This window comes from Lissotriton vulgaris, chromosome 8, assembly GCF_964263255.1.
Source record: "Lissotriton vulgaris chromosome 8, aLisVul1.2, whole genome shotgun sequence".
In the NCBI taxonomy this organism is placed as follows: Eukaryota; Metazoa; Chordata; class Amphibia; order Caudata; family Salamandridae; genus Lissotriton; species Lissotriton vulgaris.
In genome coordinates this window covers 824,682,720-824,708,336 of record NC_141696.1, presented here as the reverse complement: position 1 = coordinate 824,708,336, position 25,617 = coordinate 824,682,720, and the positions used below count along the sequence as shown (strand labels likewise).

General features: G+C 48.5%; 1 protein-coding gene across 1 annotated transcript in view; it reads right to left on the bottom strand.

Moving 5' to 3' along the window:
• Positions 1-25,617, bottom strand: part of LONRF2 (LON peptidase N-terminal domain and ring finger 2) — a 309,292-nt gene that overhangs the window by 98,769 nt on the left and 184,906 nt on the right. Inside the window, exon 9 of the mRNA XM_086934724.1 lies at positions 22,037-22,195. Coding sequence (XP_086790850.1) covers positions 22,037-22,195 — 159 coding nt within the window. The remainder of the gene's footprint in view (positions 1-22,036; positions 22,196-25,617) is intronic.

The window sequence follows — 25,617 nt, the reverse complement described above, 5'->3', positions numbered from 1 at the left end:
TGGCTCTCTCATTTTCAGTACTGCAGCACTTCAGAGCACCACATGATCTCCTCCAGCCTTGTTGGCCACATGAAAACACCCTGGCTCGCCTGGCAGTGAGTCACTGGGCTGGAACTTGTGACTCTGGCACAGGTGAGTTAACCCCTTCCATGCTCATGACGAGCTCAGCTCGTCATGAGGTAGCCTGGAGCTGTGCTCATGACGAGCTGAGCTCGTCATGAACAGTGGAGTTCTTCATAATTCAGCACAGGAGGGGAAAATGTGTAGCAGCGATGTGGTTAAACAGGGAAGTGAATGGGGTTAAAGTAAGATTGGGATGTGCCGATAGTATTGTCACCTTTCCCAGAAAATAATAACATATTTGTTCTTATTACAAGATTCAGCAAAGAAAGGCCTAAACATAGTTAACAATACTGATCTAAAAACGTCCCTGTTTATTATTAAAACTGCTTTTGAGATTTTGTTTTCTTTAATTGGCACTTGGCATTAAGGTAGCTCCTTAAGACATTTTAAAGTATTTTCTTCTTATGTTTGCCATTTTAAATATGTACGGATAAGAGGAAAATAAATACTTACAAGAAGATTTTCCTTTTTGTGCGGGCCAGGACAATAAAATACTGATCAGACCAAGTGGCAACCAGATTTAAGGCTGGTTCTGGTTGATGTACATTGGGGTAGAATGGTTGGAACTGGATGGGTTGGATGGCTGGGCAGGGCAAGGCTGGTTCTAAGGGTTGTTATTGGGGCTACGAAGGGCTCGACAGGGCCACACTGGTTCTGGTGGATGGGAATGGACTAGAATGGCTTTTGATTGATTACAATGGGGTTATTGCACATGGAGTAGGGGAAAATCTGCTTGACGTGTACAAGGTGTGAACATACTGCGCGGACTGGCTGTTTCTGATACTGTTAATGAAGTCAGAATGAACTGGGGTTGGGTCATGCTATTTCTTGGTTAATGATGTTTGAATGGACCATGTAGTCAGGCTAGTGCTTCTCATTCCTTTAAAGGTGGCATTTTATAATATTTAGTGCTTTATATTGACTTTATTGATTGGTTTCGCTGGTGAGAAAGTGTCACTTGAGGTGTCACACATTAGGTAGTAGAATGTGACAATAACACAAAGTACAGAAATGCCACATATAGGCAACCTGAAAACTTGGCAGCTATGTGGATAGACTCTGTGTGTCACTACAGTTAGTGCCCTTCCATTTGAGGTGCTTTTCAGCAGTTTTAAGGTCTTTTTAGAGTTTCTCGTTGCTCACATTGGTGCAATTTATATTTATATGTTTCCTTGGTCTTCATTGCTTGATTTTCTGCTCGTGACAACGTGTCACTCAGTCATTGATTGTCACTCATATTTACAATGAAATTATGTAAATATTACACATATGCTATCTCAAACCTTGGCAGCTATGTTTCAATTAAGCCAATTACATCTTAATGTTTTATGAAGCACGTTCCTTCTCTTTAAATTCCTCCTATTTAAACAAATAGCTGTATTTTTGTGTTATAAATGTGGCACAAGGTTCTACAGGCCACTGGGAGCAAGAGGCCTGCTGTTCATAAATGTGACCCTTTGAAATGGGAGAAATTTTAAATCATGAGTTTTATGGAATACTGATAAAGTGAACTCTTCAGTTTAATTTTCCCCTGTTTCAACGATATATCTGTAAAAGACATTAGTTCGTGATAGATTCCTTACCTTAGAATATCCCCAGGCGTCAGACTGGATCTGGAAAGTTTTGCTTAGCAGTACCTTTGCGCGTCAGTAGGTGGCGTCCTGCGGCTCCGCGTCCGTCACTGGCGTCGTCAGCGCCGAGATGACGTCAAGTAGAGTACTTAGGTGCCATCCATGCGTGCTGACGCCAGTTCTGTACATGACTTTCCGCGCCAGGAACACAGAGCCATGCAATATACTGACCATTGGTGCATAAAACTAGGGCCCTAAAAGCGGATGACCTTAACCCTAGTAATCAGTTCGCAGAATGGGCGGGGCGGTAAGGGATCTAGTACTAACTAATGTCTCTAACAGGTATATCGTTACACAAGTAGCAACTCGCTCATCTGAAAGAGATACGTTAGTGATAGATTCCTTACCTTAAAATAGATACCTCAGCAATACCAACCACGGTGGTGGGTCTGCGAACAAAATTACACCAGGAAGACACGGAGAACCGAACGGACAAAGAAGCTGTCTCTCTGGACTTGACTGTCAAGGCAGTAGTGTTTTGTGAACGTGTGCAGCGAGGCCCACATAGCTGCCTGACAAATGTCCTGCAAGGGAACGCTGCGTCCCAAGGCAGTAGTGCCTGCAGTTGCCCTGGTCGAATGGGCACGCAGCCCCACAGGAGGCTCCTTCTTGGCCAAGGAGTAACATGCTTTGATGCACAGAACGACCCACTGGGAAATGGTCCGTTTGTGCACAGCCTAACATTTTTTGGCACCCACGTAGCCAACAAAGATGATCATCCACCCGGAACTGTTGTGTACGCTGCAGATAGAAAGCAAGCAAACGTTTTGGGTCCAAACGGTGGAGCCTCTCCTCTTCCCTGGAAGGATGTGGAGGCGGAAAGAAGGTGGGCAAAGTGATGGTCTGCCTGATGTGGAAGGGCGTGACAACCTTTGGCAAGAAAGAAAGACAGGTCCTTAAAACCACCTTGTCCGGATGAACAGAAAGGAAAGGAGGTTTAGAAGAAAGCGCCTGGAGATCACTCACTCTTCTGGCAGAGGTGATAGCTATCAGGAAAGCCGTCTTTAGAGTAAGAAGACGTAAAGGACAGTTATGAAGGGGCTCAAAAGGAGAGCACATCAGAAAAATCAAGGCAAGATTTAAGTCTCATTGAGGCATTATGAAAGGCACAGGAGGAAACGTGTGTGTAATGCCTTTGAGGAAACGGTTAAAAACCGGGGACTTTAAAAGAAAAGGCTGATCAGGAAGCCTCAGGAAGGCGGAAATGGCAGAAAGATAACCTTTGATAGTGCCCAGAGCAGAGCCCTGCTGGGCGAAAGATAGAACAGAAGAACCTCAGAAAGATGGGCCGAAAGAGGATCCACAGCCTTTGCTGTGCACCATGCCACAAATTTGTTCCATCGGCAGGCGTATACTGTTTTAGTGGAGAGACGCCTGGCTGCCAGAATTAGGTTACAGACCTCAGGAGGAAGGTTGAAAGCCATCAACTGTCGCCGCTCAATCTCCACGCATGGAGGTGGAGGCTGGATAGTTTCGGGTGGAGGCCAGTCCCCTGCTGCTGCGACAAAAGATCCTCCCCAAGAGGCAGACGGATCGGGGGATCGATGCTCATACTGAGTAGCTCGGGATACCATACTCTTCGAGCCTAGTCCGGAGCCACAATGACTTGGGCCCGGTCGCGCCTGATCCTCTTCAGCACTCTGGGCAGAAGTGGTATAGGTGGAAATGCGTACAACAGACCGCAGCTCCACTCGAGACGAAAAGTGTCTCCGATAGAGTGCCGCCTTGGAAATTCCAATGCGCAGAACTGATGACATTGCGCGTTCTCTTCTGTGGCAAATAGATCTAACCAAGGCTCTTCCCACTGCTGAAAGAGACCTTGCGCCACGTCCGAATTCAGACTGCCTGGTGTTGAACCACCAAGGTAATACCTTGATGTTCCAGGCATGTCCAGAGGCGTAGAGCCTCCTGACTTTGGGTCCAGGACCCACCCCGCCTTGTTTATTGCAATACCAAATGGCGGTGGTGTTGTCCGTGAACACCTGCACTACACTTCCCCGAACAGAGGGAAGGAATGCCTTCAGTGCAAGTTGGATCGCCCGCAGCTCCAGAAGATTGATATGGAGCCGGGACTCTGCCGGAGACCAGAGGCCTCTAATCTCCGCCTCTCCCAGGTGGGAGAAGCGAGTAACCTTGGCAGATTATCTGCAGCACCCATTTGTCTGATGTAATGTCGCACCAGTGGGACAGATGGTGGAGGACCCTGCCACACACCAGTGTGGGGTGCTCCATTAAGCTTAGATTAGGAGGGTTTAAAGGCAGAAGCAGCGGAGGTGGAGGTGGACGGACCCGCATGCTGATTCCCCGACCAGCCCCTGGAAAACCGCGACCGCGGCCTCGCTGGGGCTGGTTCTGCACAGGCCTGGTGGACGGGCGCACCTTGGGGCCTCAACCCTGGCCACGAAAGGAACTAAAAACGGGAGCGGCTAGGTTCTTAGTAGAAAGACCCAGGAACTTGGCCGTAGCCCACGAGTCCTTAAAGCGCTCCAGTGCACTGTCAGCCTTGTCGCCGAACAGGCGGGTGCCATCAAAAGGCATGTCCATGAGTGAACTTTGGACATCAGGCGAGTACCCAGTTGAACGCAACCAGGCGTGGAGCCACAACGCCACAGTCGTAGAAATCGCCCTGCTCAATGAGTCGGCGGAGTCTAACCCACACCAAATGGCGAACTTAGCTGCATCTTTCCCTTCAGCAATCGCCTGAGAAAGGGTAGCCTGCACCTCCTCAGGACACTGAGGCATCACCTGAGCAACGGCATCCCACATCGCGTGGAAGTAGCGGTCCAACCAGCAGGCAGTGTTCACCAACCGCAGCCCAAGGTTGGCCAAAGAGAACAACCGCTTCCCAAACTGGTCGAGCCTTTTAGAGTCCTTATCTGGCGGGGCGTTGGGAAAAGCACTCTGCGACGTCAAGGCCTGAATGACCAGGCTCTCAGGCGTAGGGTGAGTGGTCAAGAAGGTGGGGTCACCGTGCGCGGGTCGGTGGTGTCTGGCGACGTTTTTGTCCACCGGGGGCCCCCGTGGCCGGCCTCGACCAAGTGCACAAAAGGACCTCTGTAAGGGCGTCATTAAAGGGAAGCAGCGGCACTGCCGAAGTAGACGCTGTCTAGAACACCTCCGTGAGGTGGTTGGTCTTGAGGGCCACAGTGGGGAGGTCAAGGTTGAGGGCCTCAGCAGCCTGATGGAGGACCATCAAGTAGGAGACGCCCTCCTCCATTGTAGGCGGGTGAGAGGCGAACCCCGAGTCAGAGGAGACATCGAGGTCGCCTGCATCCTCCAAGTCATCCACCCAATCAAGCTCTGAGTCACATTGCTGAGCAAACGGGCCCCCGGACCCTTCCCTGTCATCATCCGCCTCTGGCGTAGAGGGGGGCCAGTCGCGGCGGCAGAGCCGTAGCCGGAGAAGGGACGAACGGCATCGGGAACAGGTGCCGGCTCCCAATGCAGATCCCATGCCGGAAAAAAATGGTCAGGGAACCAGGGCAAAGGTGGGATGAACGGCACCCAGTGCGGCGCCGGGGGCAGAGCTGAGGGTAGTGCCGTGGCTGGAGCCGGCAACACCGCATCTCGTGGCGCCGGGGCCGGAGCCAGCGGTGCAGGATCCTGTGGCGCTGGGGCTGGGGCCGGTGGCGGAGCCGTCGGGACAGCAGGATCTGGACATTGGTCTGCGGGGCCCGAAGGCGCGCCGGCGGGAGCCTGAGGCCTGTAAAGACGGTCCAAAGCAGCAAGGAACTCTGGCATCTGTTCAGGAGTAGTCGACAGACCCGGGTATGGCCTGTAGGCCGTGTGACTCCCCGGCTCCAGAGGAGCCGCAGGGGCGAGGCGAGGCCCCTGTCCCCCTCGTCCGCCTCCGAGGAGCGACGGGGGGCCGTCGGAGAGCGAACACGCTTCTTCAACTTTTTTTATGGCAACGCTTACCGGAATCCGAAGGTGAAGACCTAGAGTCCGAGGAGCGACGGTGACGGTCCCGCGAGCAGTCCCGGGAATGGCCCCTAGACTCAGAGCGGCGACGCGACGAATGCTGGTCCTCCAGCAACTTCCGAGGCGACTCCTGCAAGGTCTTGGGGGCCATGCCACGACAGTCACGGCAGTCCCAGGAGTCATGGACGGTCTCCAAGCAGTAGAGGCAAACATCGTGAAGGTCCGCTACCGACATATTTCGGGGACAGGCCCCACAGGACTTAAAGCCGGGCATCTCTACGTGCACCATGAGAAACATTGGGGCGACAAAGTCTCAAAATAGCGGTCAAAAAGTGACCAAGGTACGTGCTCAATCCGGATCTTACTGGCGTGGAAAAAGAAAGAACTGACGTCAGCGCGCATGGTTGGCACCTAACTACCTATCCGTGACGTCAGCGCCGAGATGACGACGCCAGTGACATACACGGAGCCGCAGGACACCACCTACTGACGCGCAAGGGTACTGCTAAGCAAAACTTTCCGGATCCAGTCTGACACCTGGGGATATTCTAAGGTAAGGAATCTATCACTAATGTGTCTCTTTCAGACGTACATGTAACAGTGCCACATATGGTGAAAGGTATGTTGTGTTCCACAACTACATTCAACGCAAGCTTTCATCGCCCATTTACAAATATCCAAATTCATTATCACAGATGCTAATATATCCCGGAAGACTACGCTCTTACTGACATACATAGAATTTTTTTTATATTGCTCTTAGTCAAAGTATTTTGTTCCAACTATAGTACCTGGCTCTATGGACATTAGGCTTAATGTCAATGAAGTTGGGCGTAAGGGTCTGGTAAGAATGCGCAAGTTATTTGGCCTTCAGTAGCTCACAATGATTTTCACTGATCAGAAGTAGTTCTCACGACATAAAAGTGAGGAGACCCCTGGCTACACTTACACCACTCCTTGTCAGCTCCCTGGCCTCTGCTAACAGCCAGGAAGCAAGCCCACTAATAAATCATCATCCCTACTTGTAAGCTTCCGCTCAGGCCCAGTGCCGCTTATTCAAGTATTCTGTGCCCTGCCATGCATCAGTATGGTAGATGTAGAAGAGTGGGACAACAGACAGCTTTACTGACAGTTCCATGTGCACACAGGTGAGATGGACAAGCAATGGATAGCTGAGCAGGTCTAGTACAACCAGGGAGGTTGAAATGGTCTGCAGGGGAATATCCAAATGCACTGATTTAGGCATGTATGATTAAACTTAAAAATAAAAGCACCTTAAGGTTTAGTGCTAGACAAAAAGAAAGAACAAGCATTTGCAATGCAATAGGTCTCGCATTTACACAAGTTTGAGCTATTGGCATTGTAAATGACAATGGCTTTTATTTATGATTTGGTTTTTAAAACAAATAAAAGGCATTGTCATTTACAATGCTAATAGCTTAAACTCTCACAAAAGCGAGACCGATTGCATTGCAAATGCTTTATTTGTTTGTTTTCTAAAGCGTCGAGATAGTATAAGACTTTACATCCGAGCGAACTAAGATGCGAGAGCAGAACAACCTGTCAAACACCAGAATGCAAGGATTACATTTAAATGTATAATCCGAGAGCTACCAAACAATAACTTCGGCAGAGGAGCCAAGTCAATCAAAACAATGTCTTTAAGCCGATTGAAGGCGTGAATGAAAGTTGTAACGAACTAGCGACAGAAGGGGCAAAGAAAAAAGTCTCTCTCTCTCTCCCCCACTCTCCAGTTCCTGAAAATGAAATGCACCAAACAGTTTGGTCGGAGGACTTGGGGGGTGTTTGTTGGTGTGTCTGTGTGTGTGTGAGAGAGAGTGTGTGGCTCAGTGTGTGTGTCTCTCTGTGTGTCTGTGTCTTTGTGTGTGTGTCTGGCTGTCTGTGTGGCTCTGTGTGTGTGGCTCTGTGTGTGTGGCTCTGTGTGTGTGGCTCTCTGTGTGTGTGTGTGTGTGGCTCTCTGTGTGTGTGTGTGTGTGGCTCTGTGTGTGTGTGTGTGTGGCTCTGTGTGTGTGGCTGTGTGTGGCTCTGTGTGTGTGGCTCTGTGTGTGTGTGTGGCTCTGTGTGTGTGTGTGGCTCTCTGTGTGTGTGTGGCTCTCTGTGTGTGTGTGGCTCTCTGTGTGTGTGTGGCTCTCTGTGTGTGTGTGGCTCTCTGTGTGTGTGTGGCTCTCTGTGTGTGTGTGGCTCTCTGTGTGTGTGTGGCTCTCTGTGTGTGTGTGGCTCTCTGTGTGTGTGTGGCTCTCTGTGTGTGTGTGGCTCTCTGTGCGTGTGTGGCTCTCTGTGCGTGTGCGGCTCTCCGTGCGTGTGCGGCTCTCCGTGCGTGTGCGGCTCTCCGTGCGTGTGCGGCTCTCCGTGCGTGTGCGGCTCTCCGTGCGTGTGCGGCTCTCCGTGCGTGTGCGGCTCTCCGTGCGTGTGCGGCTCTCCGTGCGTGTGCGGCTCTCCGTGCGTGTGTGGCTCTCCGTGTGTGTGTGGCTCTCCGTGTGTGTGTGGCTCTCCGTGTGTGTGTGGCTCTCCGTGTGTGTGTGGCTCTCCGTGTGTGTGTGGCTCTCCGTGTGTGTGTGGCTCTCCGTGTGTGTGTGGCTCTCCGTGTGTGTGTGGCTGTGTGTGAGTGTGTGGCTGTGTGTGTGTGTGTGGCTCTGTGTGTGTGTGTGTGTGGCTCTGTGTGTGTGGCACTGTGTGTGTGTGTGGCTCTGTGTGTGTGGCTCTGTGTGTGTGTGTGTGTGGCTCTGTGTGTGTGGCTCTGTGTGTGTGTGTGGCTCTGTGTGTGTGTGTGTGGCTGTGTGTGTGTGGCTGTGTGTGTGTGGCTCTGTGTGCGTGTGTGGCTCTGTGTGCGTGTGTGGCTCTGTGTGCGTGTGTGGCTCTGTGTGCGTGTGTGGCTCTCTGAAAATGAAATGCACCAAACAGTCTGGTCGGAGGAGTGTGTGTGTGTGTGTCTGTGTGTGTGTGTGTGTGTGTGTGTGTGTGTCTGTGTGTCTGTGTGTGTGTGTGTGTGTCTGTGTGTGTGTGTCTGTGTGTCTGTGTGTGTGTGTGGCTGTGTGTGTGGCTCTGTGTGTGTGTGGCTCTGTGTGTATGTGTGTGGCTCTGTGTGTATGTGTGTGGCTCTCTGTGTGTGTATGTGTGTGGCTCTCTGTGTGTGTGTGTCTGTCTGTGTGTGTGGCTCTCTGTGTGTGTGTGTGGCTCTCTGTGTGTGTGTGTGGCTCTGTGTGTGTGTGTGTGTGGCTCTGTGTGTGTGTGTGTGTGTGGCTCTGTGTGTGTGTGTGTGTGTGTGGCTCTCTGTGTGTGTGTGGCTCTGTGTGTGTCTGTGTGGCTCTCTGTGTGTGTGTGTGTGGCTCTGTGTGTGTGTGTGGCTCTCTGTGTGTGTGTGTGTGTGTGGCTCTGTGTGTGTGTGTGTGTGTGTGTGTGTGGCTCTGTGTGTGTGTGGCTCTGTGTGGCTCTGTGTGCGTGTGGCTCTCTGTGTGTGGATGTGGTGCAAATGCAATAGGTCTCGTATTTGCGAGAGATTAAGCTATTGGGATTGTAAATGACAATGCCATTTATTTATCTGTTTTCAAAACCAACAAATAAATAAAAAGTTTGCCATTTACAATGCCAAAAGCTCTAACTTTTCCAAAGGCGAGACCGTTGCATTGTAAATGCTTGTTTTTTAAGGTTTTCGAAGAGTCTTCGCCATCTGGGCTCAAGCCATATGTGTTTCAGTCCTTGCACTCATAGCTGCAGAGAAACTAGAGCACAGGGAGATGTATCATAATATATTGATACAATCTAGTCCGCTGCTGCAACACACATTCACTATGATTTGAGTCAACTAAGTGGAGCAAATGTAAACCTTTGAGCCAAGTGTCAAGCCTTGAGCTGATGGTTTTAATGGGTCAAGCCATCTTGATGCACAGACTTCAGTCATAAAGCAATAACTGGAAATGGATAACTGCATATCAGAGCTTTTTCCACATTAATGCTAGAAGTGCTATTTCTTTTAACCACCTTGCTTATTAGCTCCGCATATGTAAAATACCTATGTATTTTTTAAGAAACACTCAAACTGGACAATGAGTATATTGTGTAAAATAATGTATTTTTTTTTATTTATTTTTTTTGGAAAACCTTTATTTGTAGAAAAAGTACACCGCTATTCAGCCATACATCCCGGAGGCCAGGCAGCATTGTAGCAGCACTAAAAATCGTGCACAAGACCTTACACAGGAGCATTCAGGTTTAATTTTCAAATAAGATATATTAGAACAATAAATATACCAATTATCAAACAAAGGAAGAAAAAGGAAAAAAGGTGGGAAAGAGAGAAAACAGGGGAAAAAGAAAAAGAAGCTAGGCTGAGGACAGGCGACGTATTTTGGGCTTGCATCACTTGGAGCGATCAGGGGTTACACACCCTCTTGCACAAACAATCCAATGAGTGACAGCATTGCAGATGGGGAGTGATATAGCAGGATAACAAGCATGGAACCACGGGAAGGGGGCACTACGGAGACAAGCGGACTTCAGGCGTCACAGCCTCAGGGGGCACGCAGATGTCACCTCGATATGAATTCCACGCTCCCCACACAGACCTCCACATTCTAGGTTTGCCCCTGGCCACATACACAGTTTTTTCGCGAAGCATACACCAGTCCATGTTGGTTTCCCACAGTCCGATCGTGGGGGGAGCGGGCGCACCCCATCTCTGGGCAATGTCTCTCTTAGCTATCATGTTGCCCAGGGTGACCCAGCGGGTCTGGGCAACATTGTAGTCATTCGGGCCCCAAATGTTGAGAAGACAGCGCCGGGCCTCCGCAGGTAAGGTCACACCAGTCACATCTCTCATCACCTCATGCACTCGGTTCCAGAATCGGACCACCTCAGGACATTCCCAAATAATGTGCATGAAAGTCGCAAGCATTCCACAACCTCTCCGGCACATGCCGTCCTGCGAAAGCCCCACGTGTATAAGCCTAGGGCCCGTGACATAAACCCTGTGGAGAATCTTCAGTTGAACGAGTCGAAGCCTTGCCGAGATGGCCACCTCCCTAGGGGAAGAGACCGCTGACTGCCACTCATCATCCACCTCAATCCCATCGTTCATCCAAAGCTCTCTCAATTTCACCAACAAGTCAATCCGCACGTTAATAAGCTTCTTATAAGTCAGGGAGATGGCACTGTCAGGCATGTGTCCATCCAACACTCTATCCTCCAGTGGAGACGATTCAGGTACTGCCTCCCCCCCGTTATACAGGACGAGAGAGCGTGGCGAAGCTGTGCATATCGGAAATACTCCGTTCCACCCAATTGAAACTCGGCCTGTAGTGCTTCAAAGGATTTGACCACCCCACCGGCCATTACATCCCCCACCTTCGATATGCCAATAACATCCCACCTGTCAAACCCCTTGGTGTGCCACAGTTTCCCCAGCAGGTCGGAGTCATACAGCGGGGTGGCCATGGTAAGCCTGCCCCGCCAGCCCAAAGTCTTGGTAACCGCCCTCCACAACCGTACCGCCGTCTTGGTGGGCCCCGTCAACTTCCGATCCAGAGACCTCGAATACAACGCCCTATAATAGTTCCCATCATTCATAAGCCAGCGGTCCATGGCATAGCCAGGGCCGACTGCCGGGCCGTAGAGGCCGTGATTGATAGCTGCCAGTTGGGACGCCCAGTAGTAGCGACGAATATCTGGTAATGCAATGCCACCATCGTACCACGGTATAGTCAATTTCGTTAGGGATATCCGTGGCCTACCATCCCACAACAACGTGCGCTGCAAGTTCTCAATCTCCCCAAAATATTTAGCGGGCACCGGATCCTGGGTATTCTGCAACACGTAGAGGAACCGTGGCAAAGACATCATTTTAAACAATGCCGCCCTGCCCGGTAAAGAAATCGGTAACTTCTTCCAACCCTCCACATCTCGACGCAGCCTCACCAAAGGAGGAAGCAAGTTGTGTGTGTACCGTGCCCGGGGATCCTTTGATATGTAGATACCCAGATACTTAAAGCCCTGTTGGGCAACCTGTATTGTACAGCCGCGGGGAAGGCGCGGAGTATCACCACACAACGTGTAGAGAGAGGACTTGGACCAGTTAATAACCAGGCCCGAGTAGCAACCGAAGGTGCTCAGCAGGTCAAACACCATTATAAGGTACCGGCAAGGGGAGGTGAGATACAAGAGGATATCGTCGGCATACAGCGACACTCGGTCCTCAAATCCCGGTGACCACGTAATCCCTGCGACGTCAGGATGAACCCGGATCCACGCCGCCAACGGCTCAAGCGCCAACGCAAATAGGAGAGGAGACAACGGACACCCCTGTCTGGTGCCTCTGCGTAACGCGAAAGAGGCAGACACTCGTCCATTAACTGTCACATTAGCTAACAGGGCAGAGTAAAGGAGCCGGACCCAGCCGATGTATGCGGGCCCGAGCCCAAGCTTGGCGAGCACGGCCCACAGGTAATTCCACTCCAGGGAATCGAAAGCCAGGGTGGCGTCAAGCGAGGCAAGTACCGCCGGTTCAGTAAGCAGGTGCGCCCGTGCCATGACTGCGTGGAGCCTGCGAAGATTGAGGGCGTGTTGCGGTGTGGTATGAATCCTGACTGATCCGGATGGACCAGATCCGAGATCACCCCCACCAGATGGTTAGCCAGTAGCTTAGCCAGAATTTTGGGCTCAGCGTTCAGCAGGGAGATGGGCCTATAAGAGCGGCATAGGTCACGTGGCTTCCCCTCCTAGTGTATGACCACTATGGTGGCAAGTCGTTGGTCGAGCGGGAGCTCACCGGCCTCGCGGGCTTCAAGGAACATATCCAGTAGGGGCGCGGCCACCGTATCGGCCTTAAGTTTGTACAGTTCCACAGGAATGCCGTTGGGCCCCGGCGCTTTGCCGGAGCGCAACGACCGAATCGCCTGCGCCACCTCATCAACCGCTATATCCCGGTCCATATCCTCCCGCTCGATATCTGATAGACAGGGGAGCTCGATGTCCTCCAAAAAGGAAGTTGAAGCAGATTCCGGGAGGGAGGCCACAGACGTATAAACAGCCTCAAAGTATTCCGCAAACGACCCTACAATGGCGGCCGGGTCAGTCACGACCAGGCCGTCTTCGCCCAGTATCTCTGGAACCACCCGGGAGGCAAGTTCTTTCCTATCAAGCCACGCCAGAAGTTTGCCGGCCTTGTCCCCGGAGTCGTATATCCTGCCTTGCTGCTCTCTGCTCACCGCCTTCGCCGCGCCGGTGGCAGTGGCCCTAAGTTCCGTTTGTTTCAGGGAAAGGGCATGGAGCAGGTCCGGAGTCGGCCCCAAGGCCAGCTGAGAATTCAAATCAAAGATTTCAGACTCCAACCGCACCATGTCCTCGTCCCGCCGCCTACGCACTTCCGCAATCAGAGAGAAGGCCTCGCCGCGGAGTACGGTTTTAAAGGCCTCCCAAAGGGAGACAGCCGAATCAACCGAGCCGGAGTTCTCGGCGAAGTACCTCTCTATAGATTTAGCCAGGAGGTCTCGGGTCTTCGGATTACGAAAATACCAGGGGTTGATTGGGGCCACCCTCGATGTCGCGATGATGTGAAAGTCGAAGGACACCCAAACCGGGGAGTGATCCGAAATGCCCCTGGCCATCAGGCGGGCGGTGGAAACCGACTGTGCCTGGGCCGCGGGGGTTAGGACATAATCAATACGAGAAAGGCTACCGTGGGCACCCGAATGGAAAGTATACTGTCGCAGGGCGGGGTGCAGTAGGCGCCAGCAGTCAATCAGCCCCATAGAGCCAAGAAAGTCCGGGAGCCAGGACTGTGAAGTACGTAGGTCTCTGGATGGGAAGCGATCTAAGTCCCCCGATACCACCGAGTTAAAGTCCCCCCCCAGGATCAACAAGCCATCAGGGAGATTCAAAATGGCGCTACCCAGGTCCTGAAAAGTAGTCGCCTGTAGCCCCGGGGGGACGTAGACCGAAACCAAAACTAGGGTGCGTCCCTCCCATTTACCCACCACCGCCACATATCGGCCCCTCTCGTCAACAAGTGTAGACTCCACCTCCAGTGGAAAGGACATGCGCATCATGATACCCACCCCCCTGGATCCCGTAGAGAACCCCGAATGGGCCACCATCTTAAACCCTCTCCTGTTCAATGCTTTACACGTATTCCCTACAAGGTGGGTTTCCTGCAAGAGAACAACATCAGGCGAACAACGTTTAAGCATTTGCAGTACAACACACCGTTTTATTCGATCCCCCAACCCGTTCACGTTCCAACTCAACAGATTCAGAGATTTACCCCCCATCGTCTAGGACTCTCCACCCCATCAGCCCCACCCGTAATGGTGCCCGCAAAGCAAATACAGCAGAACAATGAGACCTCAGCCAAAACAGAAGAAGAAACAATAAAGAGAACAGAAAAAGCACACCCCAACTACCCCCCACCCTGCACCCCTGCATTAGACTAATAGCCACCCCAACTAGCAGTGTGCCTGTCGCCCCTTAAACTAATCTACAAGAAGTCCCTCAGAGGAGAAAGGAGGCATCCTATCCCCCCCCCGTCACCCTCCATATGTCTAACAGAGATATCCAAAGTAAAAGCAACAGTGTCTAAAGTCGGTGCCATCGCGGCAGCCCCCCCCAGTAAAAGTCATGAGTCTATTCGGTCATTCCTGGAAACCTGATCCTCCAGTAGCCTCCTCCGTCTGGTCAGCCGGGTCGGTCCGTTGCTGGGGTAGGGTATCAAGCCAGTCCCCTGCCGCATCCGGAAAGTCGAAAAACAAAGCTCGTTGACCGTGTTCAATACGAAGTTTGGCAGGATAGAGCATAGAGTAGCGCATCCCCAACTCTCTGAGTCTCCTCTTTACCCCAGCAAAGCTCTGGCGACGTTTCTGAACTGCTTGAGTAAAGTCGGGAAAGAAGTTTACATCCGAGTTCTGGAAGCGTAGCGGGCCAGCGGTCCTCGATGCCTGTAGAATGGCGTCACGGTCCCTGTAATTGAACAGTCTCGCAATGATGGGGCGAGGGGAAGCGCCCGACTTCGGTGGGCCGCCCGGTATTCTGTGGGCCCTCTCCACCGAAAAAAACTTGCTCAAACCTCCCGGTGCCAGATTCTTGACCACAAGTTCCTCAACAAAGAGTTCAGCTGAGTCCTCCTCGGCTTTTTCGGGCACTCCAGTGATGCGAACGTTCTGGCGTCGCGCACGGCCCTCAAACTCATCCAGCCGGCGTGCCAGCAGTCCGTTAGCCGTCTTCAAGTCGCGAACCTCGGTCTGCATGTCAGACATATCATTGACTAGGCTCGATGTTTTAAGGTCTAGCGACTTCACCCGATCATTAGTCTTGCCAAGATCAGTTCTGATAAGATTCAGCTCAATCTTTAGGGTGTCCACCTTGCTGGACAACGCTTTGTGAAGAGTGTGCATCTCAGTCTTCACCCCCGCAATCGCCCCCATCACGTCCCGAAGCGTGAACTCAGAATCTTCGGGGGACTCGTCCCTTATCGGGTCCTTAGTTCGGCCTGCCAGTCCCGGCGATCCCTTAGAGTGGGAGAATCATTCCGGAATGGTAGATTGGGACTGATTCGGCTTCCTACTGACTCTCGGAGGCTTGCCTTTGTCCGAGTCCCCCTTGGCCGCCATGTTGGCCCACCAGGGCAAAATAGTCCAGAGGGGTGAAGAAGGTATGAAGCGCGCCCACAATTGGCACGAGAAGGTCCCGAAGGCCACCAAAGGAGGTTACAGCGTAGAGCGTAGAATCCAGTTGCACCAGCCGGGTCAAGGAAACTGAGACAGGACGTTCTGTGGAGGGTCACCACTCGCACCCCTCGACGTCCGCCAGTGACGCAGGCGGGGCCACCAAAGTATCGGCGAGCTAACTAAGTCCAGGAATGTCGGATTTTCGTTCTGAAAGCGGGCGCCGCATCAGCCCCGGCTCAGCAATAGATACCCACTACCGTGGGACAGGATAGGTGGCAGGATCTTTGCGGAGGGTCGGGAGGTCTTCGGAGCTCCGAGCTCACGCGGCCATCTTGGTTGCCCGCGAAGCTCCTCCCTTCTAAAATAATGTGTTTAATATAGATCTTACTTCAAAACCATTTGCCACATTCTAGAGTAATTATTAAGGAAGTGAGCAACCCGGAATACCCTTGAGGGCTTGGGTAAGTAAATATAGAAAGGTAAAGATGCCTTCAAGGGACTTTGTTCAATCTAAGTTTTGTTATTTAAAATTAATATGAGAAGAACCAATTTATCGTCCTTACAATGAGTGAATCAAAACTGATCAAATTGTGTTGTCAACATGAAACATATGAACAAAGACACAGGGTGTATACGAAAAAAGTGTTTTTATCAAATAATTCATTAAGAAAAATCAGCTTCATATACAGACAAATAAGCGAATAAGATTTTAGGACTGTGGGTACACATAAAAATAAATTGCTAAGTGACTCAACAGAACCTAAAAGACACCTATCCCAAAACACATTGAGTAAAACAAAGCAAGGGATGAAGTGCAAAGTCGACGTTTCGGTTTCTTAGCAGTTATTTGATGAAACCATCCTCAGGACTGTAATCAGTTCAGATCTGTATAGAAATATTGTAGTCGGTTTGCGGATTATCGTCATCCGCAAGAAGATCTTGGAAGGATCACAATATCCTAGGGACCTGACTATCGAATGCGGAGATCGCTCATCCAAGTGGGATGTAGCGTCTGAACTTCACTCACATAGGGTTCGCGTATTCATACACAGTAGAATTCATCCAGTGTATGTTAGGTGAATTATTATCAAATTTCTGAGACAAATCAGGGGTCGATGCACATAATTTGCGCTTAAACGAGCCTGTGAGCAGTCAGAGATCCTGCAGTGTCTTAAGATGCAGCGAGGTGAAGTCAATAACGCGTGTCATCAAAGTGAGCTTCACTTTGATGACACGCGTTATTGACTTCACCTCGCTGCATCTTAAGACACTGCAGGATCTCTGACTGCTCACAGGCTCGTTTAAGCGCAAATTATGTGCATCGACCCCTGATTTGTCTCAGAAATTTGATAATAATTCACCTAACATACACTGGATGAATTCTACTGTGTATGAATACGCGAACCCTATGTGAGTGAAGTTCAGACGCTACATCCCACTTGGATGAGCGATCTCCGCATTCGATAGTCAGGTCCCTAGGATATTGTGATCCTTCCAAGATCTTCTTGCGGATGACGATAATCCGCAAACAGACTACAATATTTCTATACAGATCTGAACTGATTACAGTCCTGAGGATGGTTTCATCAAATAACTGCTAAGAAACCGAAACGTCGACTTTGCACTTCATCCCTTGCTTTGTTTTACTCAATGTGTTTTGGGATAGGTGTCTTTTAGGTTCTGTTGAGTCACTTAGCAATTTATTTTTATGTGTACCCACAGTCCTAAAATCTTATTCGCTTATTTGTCTGTATATGAAGCTGATTTTTCTTAATGAATTATTTGATAAAAACACTTTTTTCGTATACACCCTGTGTCTTTGTTCATATGTTTCATGTTGACAACACAATTTGATCAGTTTTGATTCACTCATTGTAAGGACGATAAATTGGATCTTCTCATATTAATTTTAAATAACAAAACTTAGATTGAACAAAGTCCCTTGAAGGCATCTTTACCTTTCTACATTCTAGAGTAGGCCTTAACCGCTTGCCCTTGCTGTTCCTAGAAAGGAAAGTGTACAAAAGGAGTAGCTCGATTATCCAGTTGGGCTGCAATAGTACCTGAGGGCCTGGCACACCAGTGGCGATCAATAGTACCCATAGGATAAAATGCCCAGTAAAGACTAAACGTGAGAGTACCTAAAAAAAGGCCTCACGTTTCTATAAACAGCTCTTCCTTCATGTGGGCTAATGCTACCAGTGCCCAAAGTCCTGCTTGAGGCCACTACTTTATTTCTGAGGGTGTTTCTACGTTCCCTTCTCATGATATTCTACATTGGAAATACCATTTCTTCAGTGCTGAATTCGATCAATTAGTTGCCTTTTTAATAAATTGGCATTTTAGAGTGGTGTTGGGCCTTCTCCACTGCTCGCAGTTAACATCGTTTCTCCGTCTGACCTGAAGGCAGTTTATTTATTTACACAGTGTGAAAAACAAACTAAACCATATTTGGTCACAAGAAAGATCACTTGTGTCAAATAAAAAAGTTAATTTTATTCCGAATTGACTATGAATTGAGTTTTCCTTTACTGTAGACAGAGGAGATTCCATAGTCTGGGTCCACGAACGGAGAATCTGTGGTTGCCACAAGATCTACAGAAAGCTTGCCGGACCCTGGAAAAGAAGGGTTGGGCAAGACAGTACAAGGGGATTTTGTCAGTCAGATATTTAGGCACTAGGCCTTCAAAGTACTTTTGGGCCAGTGCATGTTTCTTAATTTACACTCTTGCTTTGCCTCTAGCCAGTGTAGTCTAATTCTCAGGTGTGGGATTCCATCACATCACCGTAAACTAAAACTCAGCCTAACTGCTAACATTTTGATCAATTGGAGCACAATCGCTGGGAATTGCAATAGTTCTCCAAGGGAGCATTCCCGTTGTCGTGTTAATGCAGCCTGTGCCTCTTTCTGTTGCCATAATGTTTTCAGTGCTCATCTTCCATCTATGAACCACTCACATGGGCCTCCATTTTTATTACATTATTTTTGATTACCTATAGTCCACTCTTTTGTGTTTAGCCGGTCTAACTTCGTATGCTGACCCTCGCCCTGACTAAAGAACAGAGTGGTGAGAAGTACTGAAATGTGTAGACTGTCTACATCACTACTGATGCTTGTTTTCAATTTATGAAAAGGTTGAGAAGAATAATAATGCACTGTCCTCTCTGTTTTAGCAGTGTGGGAAGCAAGAACCACAGAGTAAAAACATATTCTCATTAATACAAACGTTTTGTTCACACAGTGAGGGGAAGGGTAGAGAAGGCTCCTAATGCAAGGAGGCAACAGCAGTGTTTTTTTTCCCCTTATTAGCAGCCGCGGCCCATACAGGTAAGAGCGGTGAGACCGGGTGAGGGGTATTCGAGAGGCGAACACAAGAGAAAATCAATTATTTATTTAATTTTCCCTTGTGGTCGTCTCTCGTCTCTCATTGTCGCACAGACCAGCAGGAGGCACTTCCAGACAAAAAGATGCCCTAGCAACAGGCAGTTAACAACAGGTCACTCTGACTATGCAGTCACTCATGCAGTCACTCTCACTCATGCAGTCACTCTCACTCATGCAGTCACTCTCACTCATGCTCTACTGTCACTCATGCTCTACTGTCACTCATGCTCTACTCTGCAGTCACTCTCACTCATGCTCTCACTCTGCTACTCATGCTCTACTCTGCAGTCACTCACTCATGGTCTCACTCTGCTACTCATGCTCTCACTCTGCAGTCACTCTCACTCTGCGGTCACTCTCACTCTTTACACCCCCACGGACAGTAAGCGACAGGCAAGGACAATATCTGTTAGTGTCAGCCCGACGTGAAAGGGGCCGAGAGAAATCAAGCTAGGAGTGTTCTATGAAAAGCTCCTTTCAAGGAGGCATTTGTCAAATTCTGCACATCAACTTAAAAATACCGAGAAATACAAAGAACTTGAAGTGAATGATTCAACGTATTAGTGTAAATGTGCACGAGCTCCAGTGCGGGTTGTTCAGAAATCTTCGCTTTTTAGAAACACGTATGCACAAATCCTGCAGCTGCAGACCACTCCAATGATGGGAGGGCCATAAACTGGATCCGAACCTCATACAGGCATGTGCAGTATGAGTGTGTTCGTTTTATTTTAAATTGGATGTGATGGTACTCTTTGTAATGCGTTCGTCAGCTAAACAATGTATCAAAGACTAACAAAAGAAAAAACAAAGGTTTAATCTTCAATAGACAATTAAACGGTCTTAATATAATGAGTCTGGTCGCAGCATCCCATGACTCTGCGGCCAGATGGGCCCCTCCACAGTCAGCAAGGCAATCCGGCACTCAATATATGTCCATGCAGATCAGACACCGCAAAGGGGTAGAGGGCGAACCGTGGCCATTTGTCGTTTCTTACACTCACATTGAGGAGCTGGAGTACAGGGTTCACGGCTAGGATACACAAGCACCAGTGCTTTCATAACATGCAACGTTACATGCATCGTCTATCGTAATCCCCCCCCCCCAACCCCCTCCCCCCGCCCCCTCACGGCCTCACCGCTTTTACATGCATGGGCAGTGACTGCCTAATAGGGGAAGAGCAGCGAATAAGCTTATCATAGAGACACATTGTTATTGTGTGTTATTTAATGCCGATCGAAGTATTTAATGGTTATAAGTAAGATCTGCTGCCTATTGTGAAAAACAGCGGAAAAGGACCATACCTTGGAGTCCGAGCAGTATAAGAATGTGCTTCGCTAGGTGCCTCATCTTCATGTTCTGTGGCCATAAATCTGTGACATTTGCAGTCTGTTGATAGCATATTATAGGCATCCTTGGCATGCGATTGTGGCATATGGGCATAAGAGATAGATTCTCTACGTTTTGGGCAGTAGTATATGGGAGCTTTCAATAACAAGCACTGTGGGGGAGAGGTCGGCGGCAGTGAAGGTCCCTGCGAGAGGCTCATGTGGCGTCGCAAAAGTGAAAGCAGGAGCGCGAGAACAGACGCTGCTGACGCCGCCGTACACGCTCACAGCTCATGCCAGCAGCAAACGCGCGCTCACGAGGCCAAATCCGAGATGGAAAATGCGCGCCCCAGTCTCGTGTCCACATATTCAAGCATATAGGTATACTAAAGTATACTTGAGGTCCATCGCTACGCTCGACCTAAAAAGGGTAACTGCTTCTTTTTTTCTGATGCCGGATGTCAAACGTGTCAATTTCAAATCAGCTGGGAAAGTTGAACTGCAGTCTTCCAACTGATATTAAAGGCAATAATAACACTGAGATCATGTAATTTTAGCAGCCTTCAATATGTTGGATTACGAGATGTCAAAGAAGTAATTTTTTGACATCATCAGTAGTGACACTCGTGTCAGGTGGCTTGGCAAAGTGCATGGCATACTCTGTTACCAGTATTCAGTGCTCACAGTGGACATGCTCAGTGGGTTACTTTGGACAGGGGCAAAGATCATAACAAAAACAAAGCCGTTCCCTCACGAGAAAAAGCAGTACATGGAAAATAGAGTTAACTCACATTACAAAAGTATGTCTTCTAAAAACAAACTTTGTTTAAGGGACATTACGGTCAGAAAATACAACTAAAAACCACTGAAATTTGACACTTTCAGTAAGCTATGCAAAAGACTATCTTCACCAATTCACAGTTGATGAGCTTACACAATACATATGACACAGTCAATGAAATCACTGGTGGACACAGCATTGACAATATAAATGACTTAACACACCTACATTTCTGTTTTCCACATCTATCTGCAGACCTGTCCAATGAATGGATATCCATTCATTAAAAGTGCCTTGCAAATAAATGTCTAAGAGATTATGCAATGGTAGACAGGAGAAACTGCTTCGGCCTTAAATTGGTATACATATTGATGACATCAACAATGACATTCATGCGCACATAACAGAAGCCTCAAACAATAGATCTTTTCAACATCTGCTAGCATTAGCAGCACAGACTTGGTTAGACACTCTGTGCTTTGATTTCATTGGACATGGCTATGTGCCATGCCTTGAGGGTTACAACAATGGAAGATATGCTGAAGGCTGTGCCCTTTCTTCTCTATACATTCTTTACAAGCACAGCTAGGCATGGACATTGGTACTCCATCCGTACAATGCTGAAAAAAGAAGTGCCTATTCTAAATATTTTCACAATGCTTTGTAAATATTGTTGACATCCATATCCATCTACCATTGATATAATGTGTGAAGTCATCGCAGTATGGAGAAGGGTTAAACCCATTAAAACAAATGGTCAAAGCTTTGGAATATTTACCAGAACGCCCTTACAACTGATGATTGTTACGTGAAACTGATCTAGACAGTAACAAAAAGATGACTGAAGATACGTATGTTTCTCAAACTAAAGGCACATTATATTTCAATAAAAGTGTTTTGGGATCCTGCACACAGGCAGAGATGTTTAGGGTTCATGAATAATATTAAGATATGATGATGGAGAACTACCTTACAAAAAAGTAATGATGTGGGTTGAAGGAAGAAACTTCCTTCTGAGAACTAATATCAGTTACCAAATGTTCAAAAACAAAATTTGTAACTGGAGAAACACATTTGTTTTTTAAGAATTGAAGCAAGAAAGGTATGTCTGCTCTCTACTGATTCAGTGTGTCACTTAACAAACCAATTAAAACAATTAGACACAAAACTGGAAATTACGGCTTCTGCTTCTTACCCTTTGAGTTCATCAGATATGCACATTCCAAACTTTTTGGTACCAGTTTCCATGCTTCGTCTGATCATGAGTCTGTACCGAGGTTCAAAGACATGAAGAGGGCAAGGGATGGTAGGAAATGCCATGGTGCACACAAAAATAGGAACATCTTTTGTAAGGCTGTCGAAGAAAAGAAAATGAATTCAATTTCATGGCTTGCAAATGCCTAGTCAAGGTTATGGTTATCTACTCTAGGTGGATTTCCTGTCCTCATATTACAACGCTTGTGGGCATAGCAAGAGTTTCAGTTGCGCTTTTTTACCGATATGCAATGTGGTGCTTGCCATGTGCAAGGCAATTACTGTACCCTCGGTTTACTTTAAGGGGCTTTTGATCTGCCTCCTTCAGTCATTGGCTTCTTACGCGCTGGTACTTTCAGCCATTTCTTATGATTCAAAATAACATTTTGGCTAAGCCTTCAGTAATACTTCAATCTCACCGTTTTCTACTGATATCTGGCTTGGCCTTTTGTCTCCAATGTACTGCATAATAGACTACTACAGTCAGACAGCAATGAGAAAAGTATCTGAATAATGGATGCTACAGAAAACACATATTGGCAAAGCCAAGAGGTCTCGATTCTGTGACCTATTGGCTGTGCTAATGGTTTCTAGCCAAGCTGCACAGCATCCTCAACGATGTACAGCACAACTAAAGTAAAACAAAAAAACCTCTATGCTGCCCCGTATCATTTTGCAAGAATTCGCACTACTGTGACCCTCAATGTTCATGGTAAACCACAATATGCCTCACAATAGTAGTTTGCTTTATTTTCTGTAGCATCCATTCTTTCTTTAAAAAAATATATTTTTGTTGACATTTTCTGTGAACACTACAGAATGGTCAACAACGTATGAATAACCACAATTACATAGGTGTGGAAGCACATTTGGCCAAAGTGGCATTAGCACAGTACAACAGTATTATGGTCTCAGCGGTTGTTCGTTAATGGTTAATAGAGTACCTAAGTGTTTCTCACATATTACTGGGCTGTGTCAATTGGGGCAATTCTTCATTCTCTCCCATATCTATACCATAATGTTTCAACCAGGGCCCTAAACTTTGAAAAAAACTAATTTGGTGACCCTCTGGCCTTATAAGTGACGTTTTCAGAACCCATGTAGCGGTCTATCCCTGGTTTCCATTCCTGTAAGGTTGGCAGCTCTAGGGCACCCCAAAAGTAGTTTTGCTTGGGGGACATTACTTCTGTGGGTAATACTAACGAAGTGAACTTGGGGTCCATCAAGTAGTTGTTCTCAGATTATCTTGTTGAGCTCCTCCAATATGGTGGTCCAGTACTGTTGTATACTAGGTCACTCCCATAGTGTGTGTATGAAGGACCCCGTTTCTATTCCACAGCACAAACAATTGGGGGACTCTGCGCAGCCGAATTTGTGCAAACAGGCCCTGTCATAATATGCACTATGGAAGATCTTAAATTGGATCAACCTTAATCTTCATTTCATTGCTACCTCTCTCAAGTGCATTAATGCGGCATCCCAATCTGTGTCTTCCAGTTCTCACACTGCGCTTCCCCATTGAGCCCTCAATTGTGACAGTGAGTCGGGCATGTTGTTAATAAGTGTCCTAGAAGTCCAGGAGACAACTTTTTCCACTATTTCATCATGGAGCACTCTCCCCCTCTAGCGGTACGTACTCGGGGATATCGGCTGTGTCGAGTTTCTCTGCCTTCCATGCATGTTTAAGTTGTATGTATTTAAATTGTTGAGTTTCATTTGACTGGTAATCCCGTTGGAGGGAGCTGAAGGGAATTAGCGTGCAGTCCTCTAGGAGATCCCCCGATTCGGGTATCCCGATCGTGTACCATGCCTGGAATCCCCTCAGTTTCCCAATTTCCTTCAGACGTGTTCTTACCCACAGGGGAGTCTCTCGAGTAATCAGTGTTTCCCACCCCATTCGTCTCTCCACCCTTTCCAGGCTTCAATAGTCCTCTGGGTTGCTGGCAATAACGACTTGGTTACTTACCAGTAGGAGTAGTTTTGCAGCTTGAAGAGTTTTCTGGATTCACATGCTGTGCATTATTTCACCATCTAGTGGTTGGGTCCGGAATGGTTTTTGATTTCTTTTCGTTCTTGTTTGGGGCATCGTCGACCACGATTTGGTGCTAGTTCCATCCCTTGTGTGACGTCAGACAGCGCCCCGGAAGTTCCTGTCCATGATAGCCATCTTCGGATTCTTTTTCCCTTTTCTCAAAGGTAGGTCTTAAATCCTGTTGTCTTCAGATGTTAGTCCTTTGGTTTAAGTGTTCTTTAGCCCCATCTGTTTGCATTCCTCCACTGAGGGGAGGTAGGTGGGTCGCATGTGAATCCAGAAAACTCTCCAAGCTGCAAAACTACTCCTACTGGTAAGTAACCAATTTCTTTTGCAGCATGAATCCTTTTCTGGATTTACATGCTGTGCTTTAGATTATGCAGCGGTTTCCCCCTCCTTGGGGTGGTTGTAGTAAGATGAGGCAGACTTAGCTAACAGGTGTTGAACTACCCCAAAATGAAAATGTAACACTCCCTCCTGGTCCAAAAGTGACCGAGTCCCAGACAAAAGCTCCCGTAGGGCCTGGGCTGGCTGCCAATACGGAGGTTAATTGTGAGCCATCTAACGCAGGCCCAAGGGGAGAGGTGGTTGACAATCCTTCCAAAACTGAGGAAGGGGAAGTAATTATTGAGCATAGCAAGGATCATACCTATATTAAAGCTTGCTACCAACACTTAAGAGTTCTGGCTTGGAACGTGGCAGGGCATTACTAAATTGTTAGCAGACCCCGATTGAGGTTCCTTTTTTGGACCTACATGATGCAATCTTACTTTAAGAAACATGGAGCCTGCACATGCCCCACATGTACGAGTTACTTACCTCCGGTAACAATGTATCTGATAGAGACGATTCTATCCGCAGATTCCTTTACGTAGAATTATCCCCAGGCGTGAGACTGGATCCGGAAAACTTTTTGCAACAGCATCCATGCGCGCCCGGGGGGGGGGGGGGGGGGGGGGGCATAACGCGACTCCGCCCAAGCGTCGTCCGCGTACGTGACGTCAGCGAAGTCACATAAATTCCACCATGTCGCGCCTACGTCCGTTTTCTTCGGAGAACTTTTCAGCGCCACAAAGCTGAGCCAGCAGAGAAACTGTGGAAGCATGGGAACAGTGTGCGAAAAAGAAAAAGGGAAAAGGAATGGTGATGACCATAAGGAGCAGTGCAAACACGGCAGTACCCAAAAGCAGGGAAAGGAAAAAGAACAGAGCACAGCCCTTAGCAGCCACCCTGCCAGTCATGAAAACAGTAACCCCCTTAAGATAAGGAACATATGCAAAATGTCATGACAACATGCAGCGGGACTACAACCCCAACCAAGACCCATGAAGGGAAACCAGTTCCAAGACAAACGGGGAACGACAGACCTCCAAGGCAGCCCCAGCACAGAGTGCGACCACCCCCCCAAGGGAGCCAGGGCAGGGCACGGCAAAATGACCCAAGCCCAGAGGGTAGAAGAGGAGCCAGGACCTTCAGAAACAAGAGGGAGG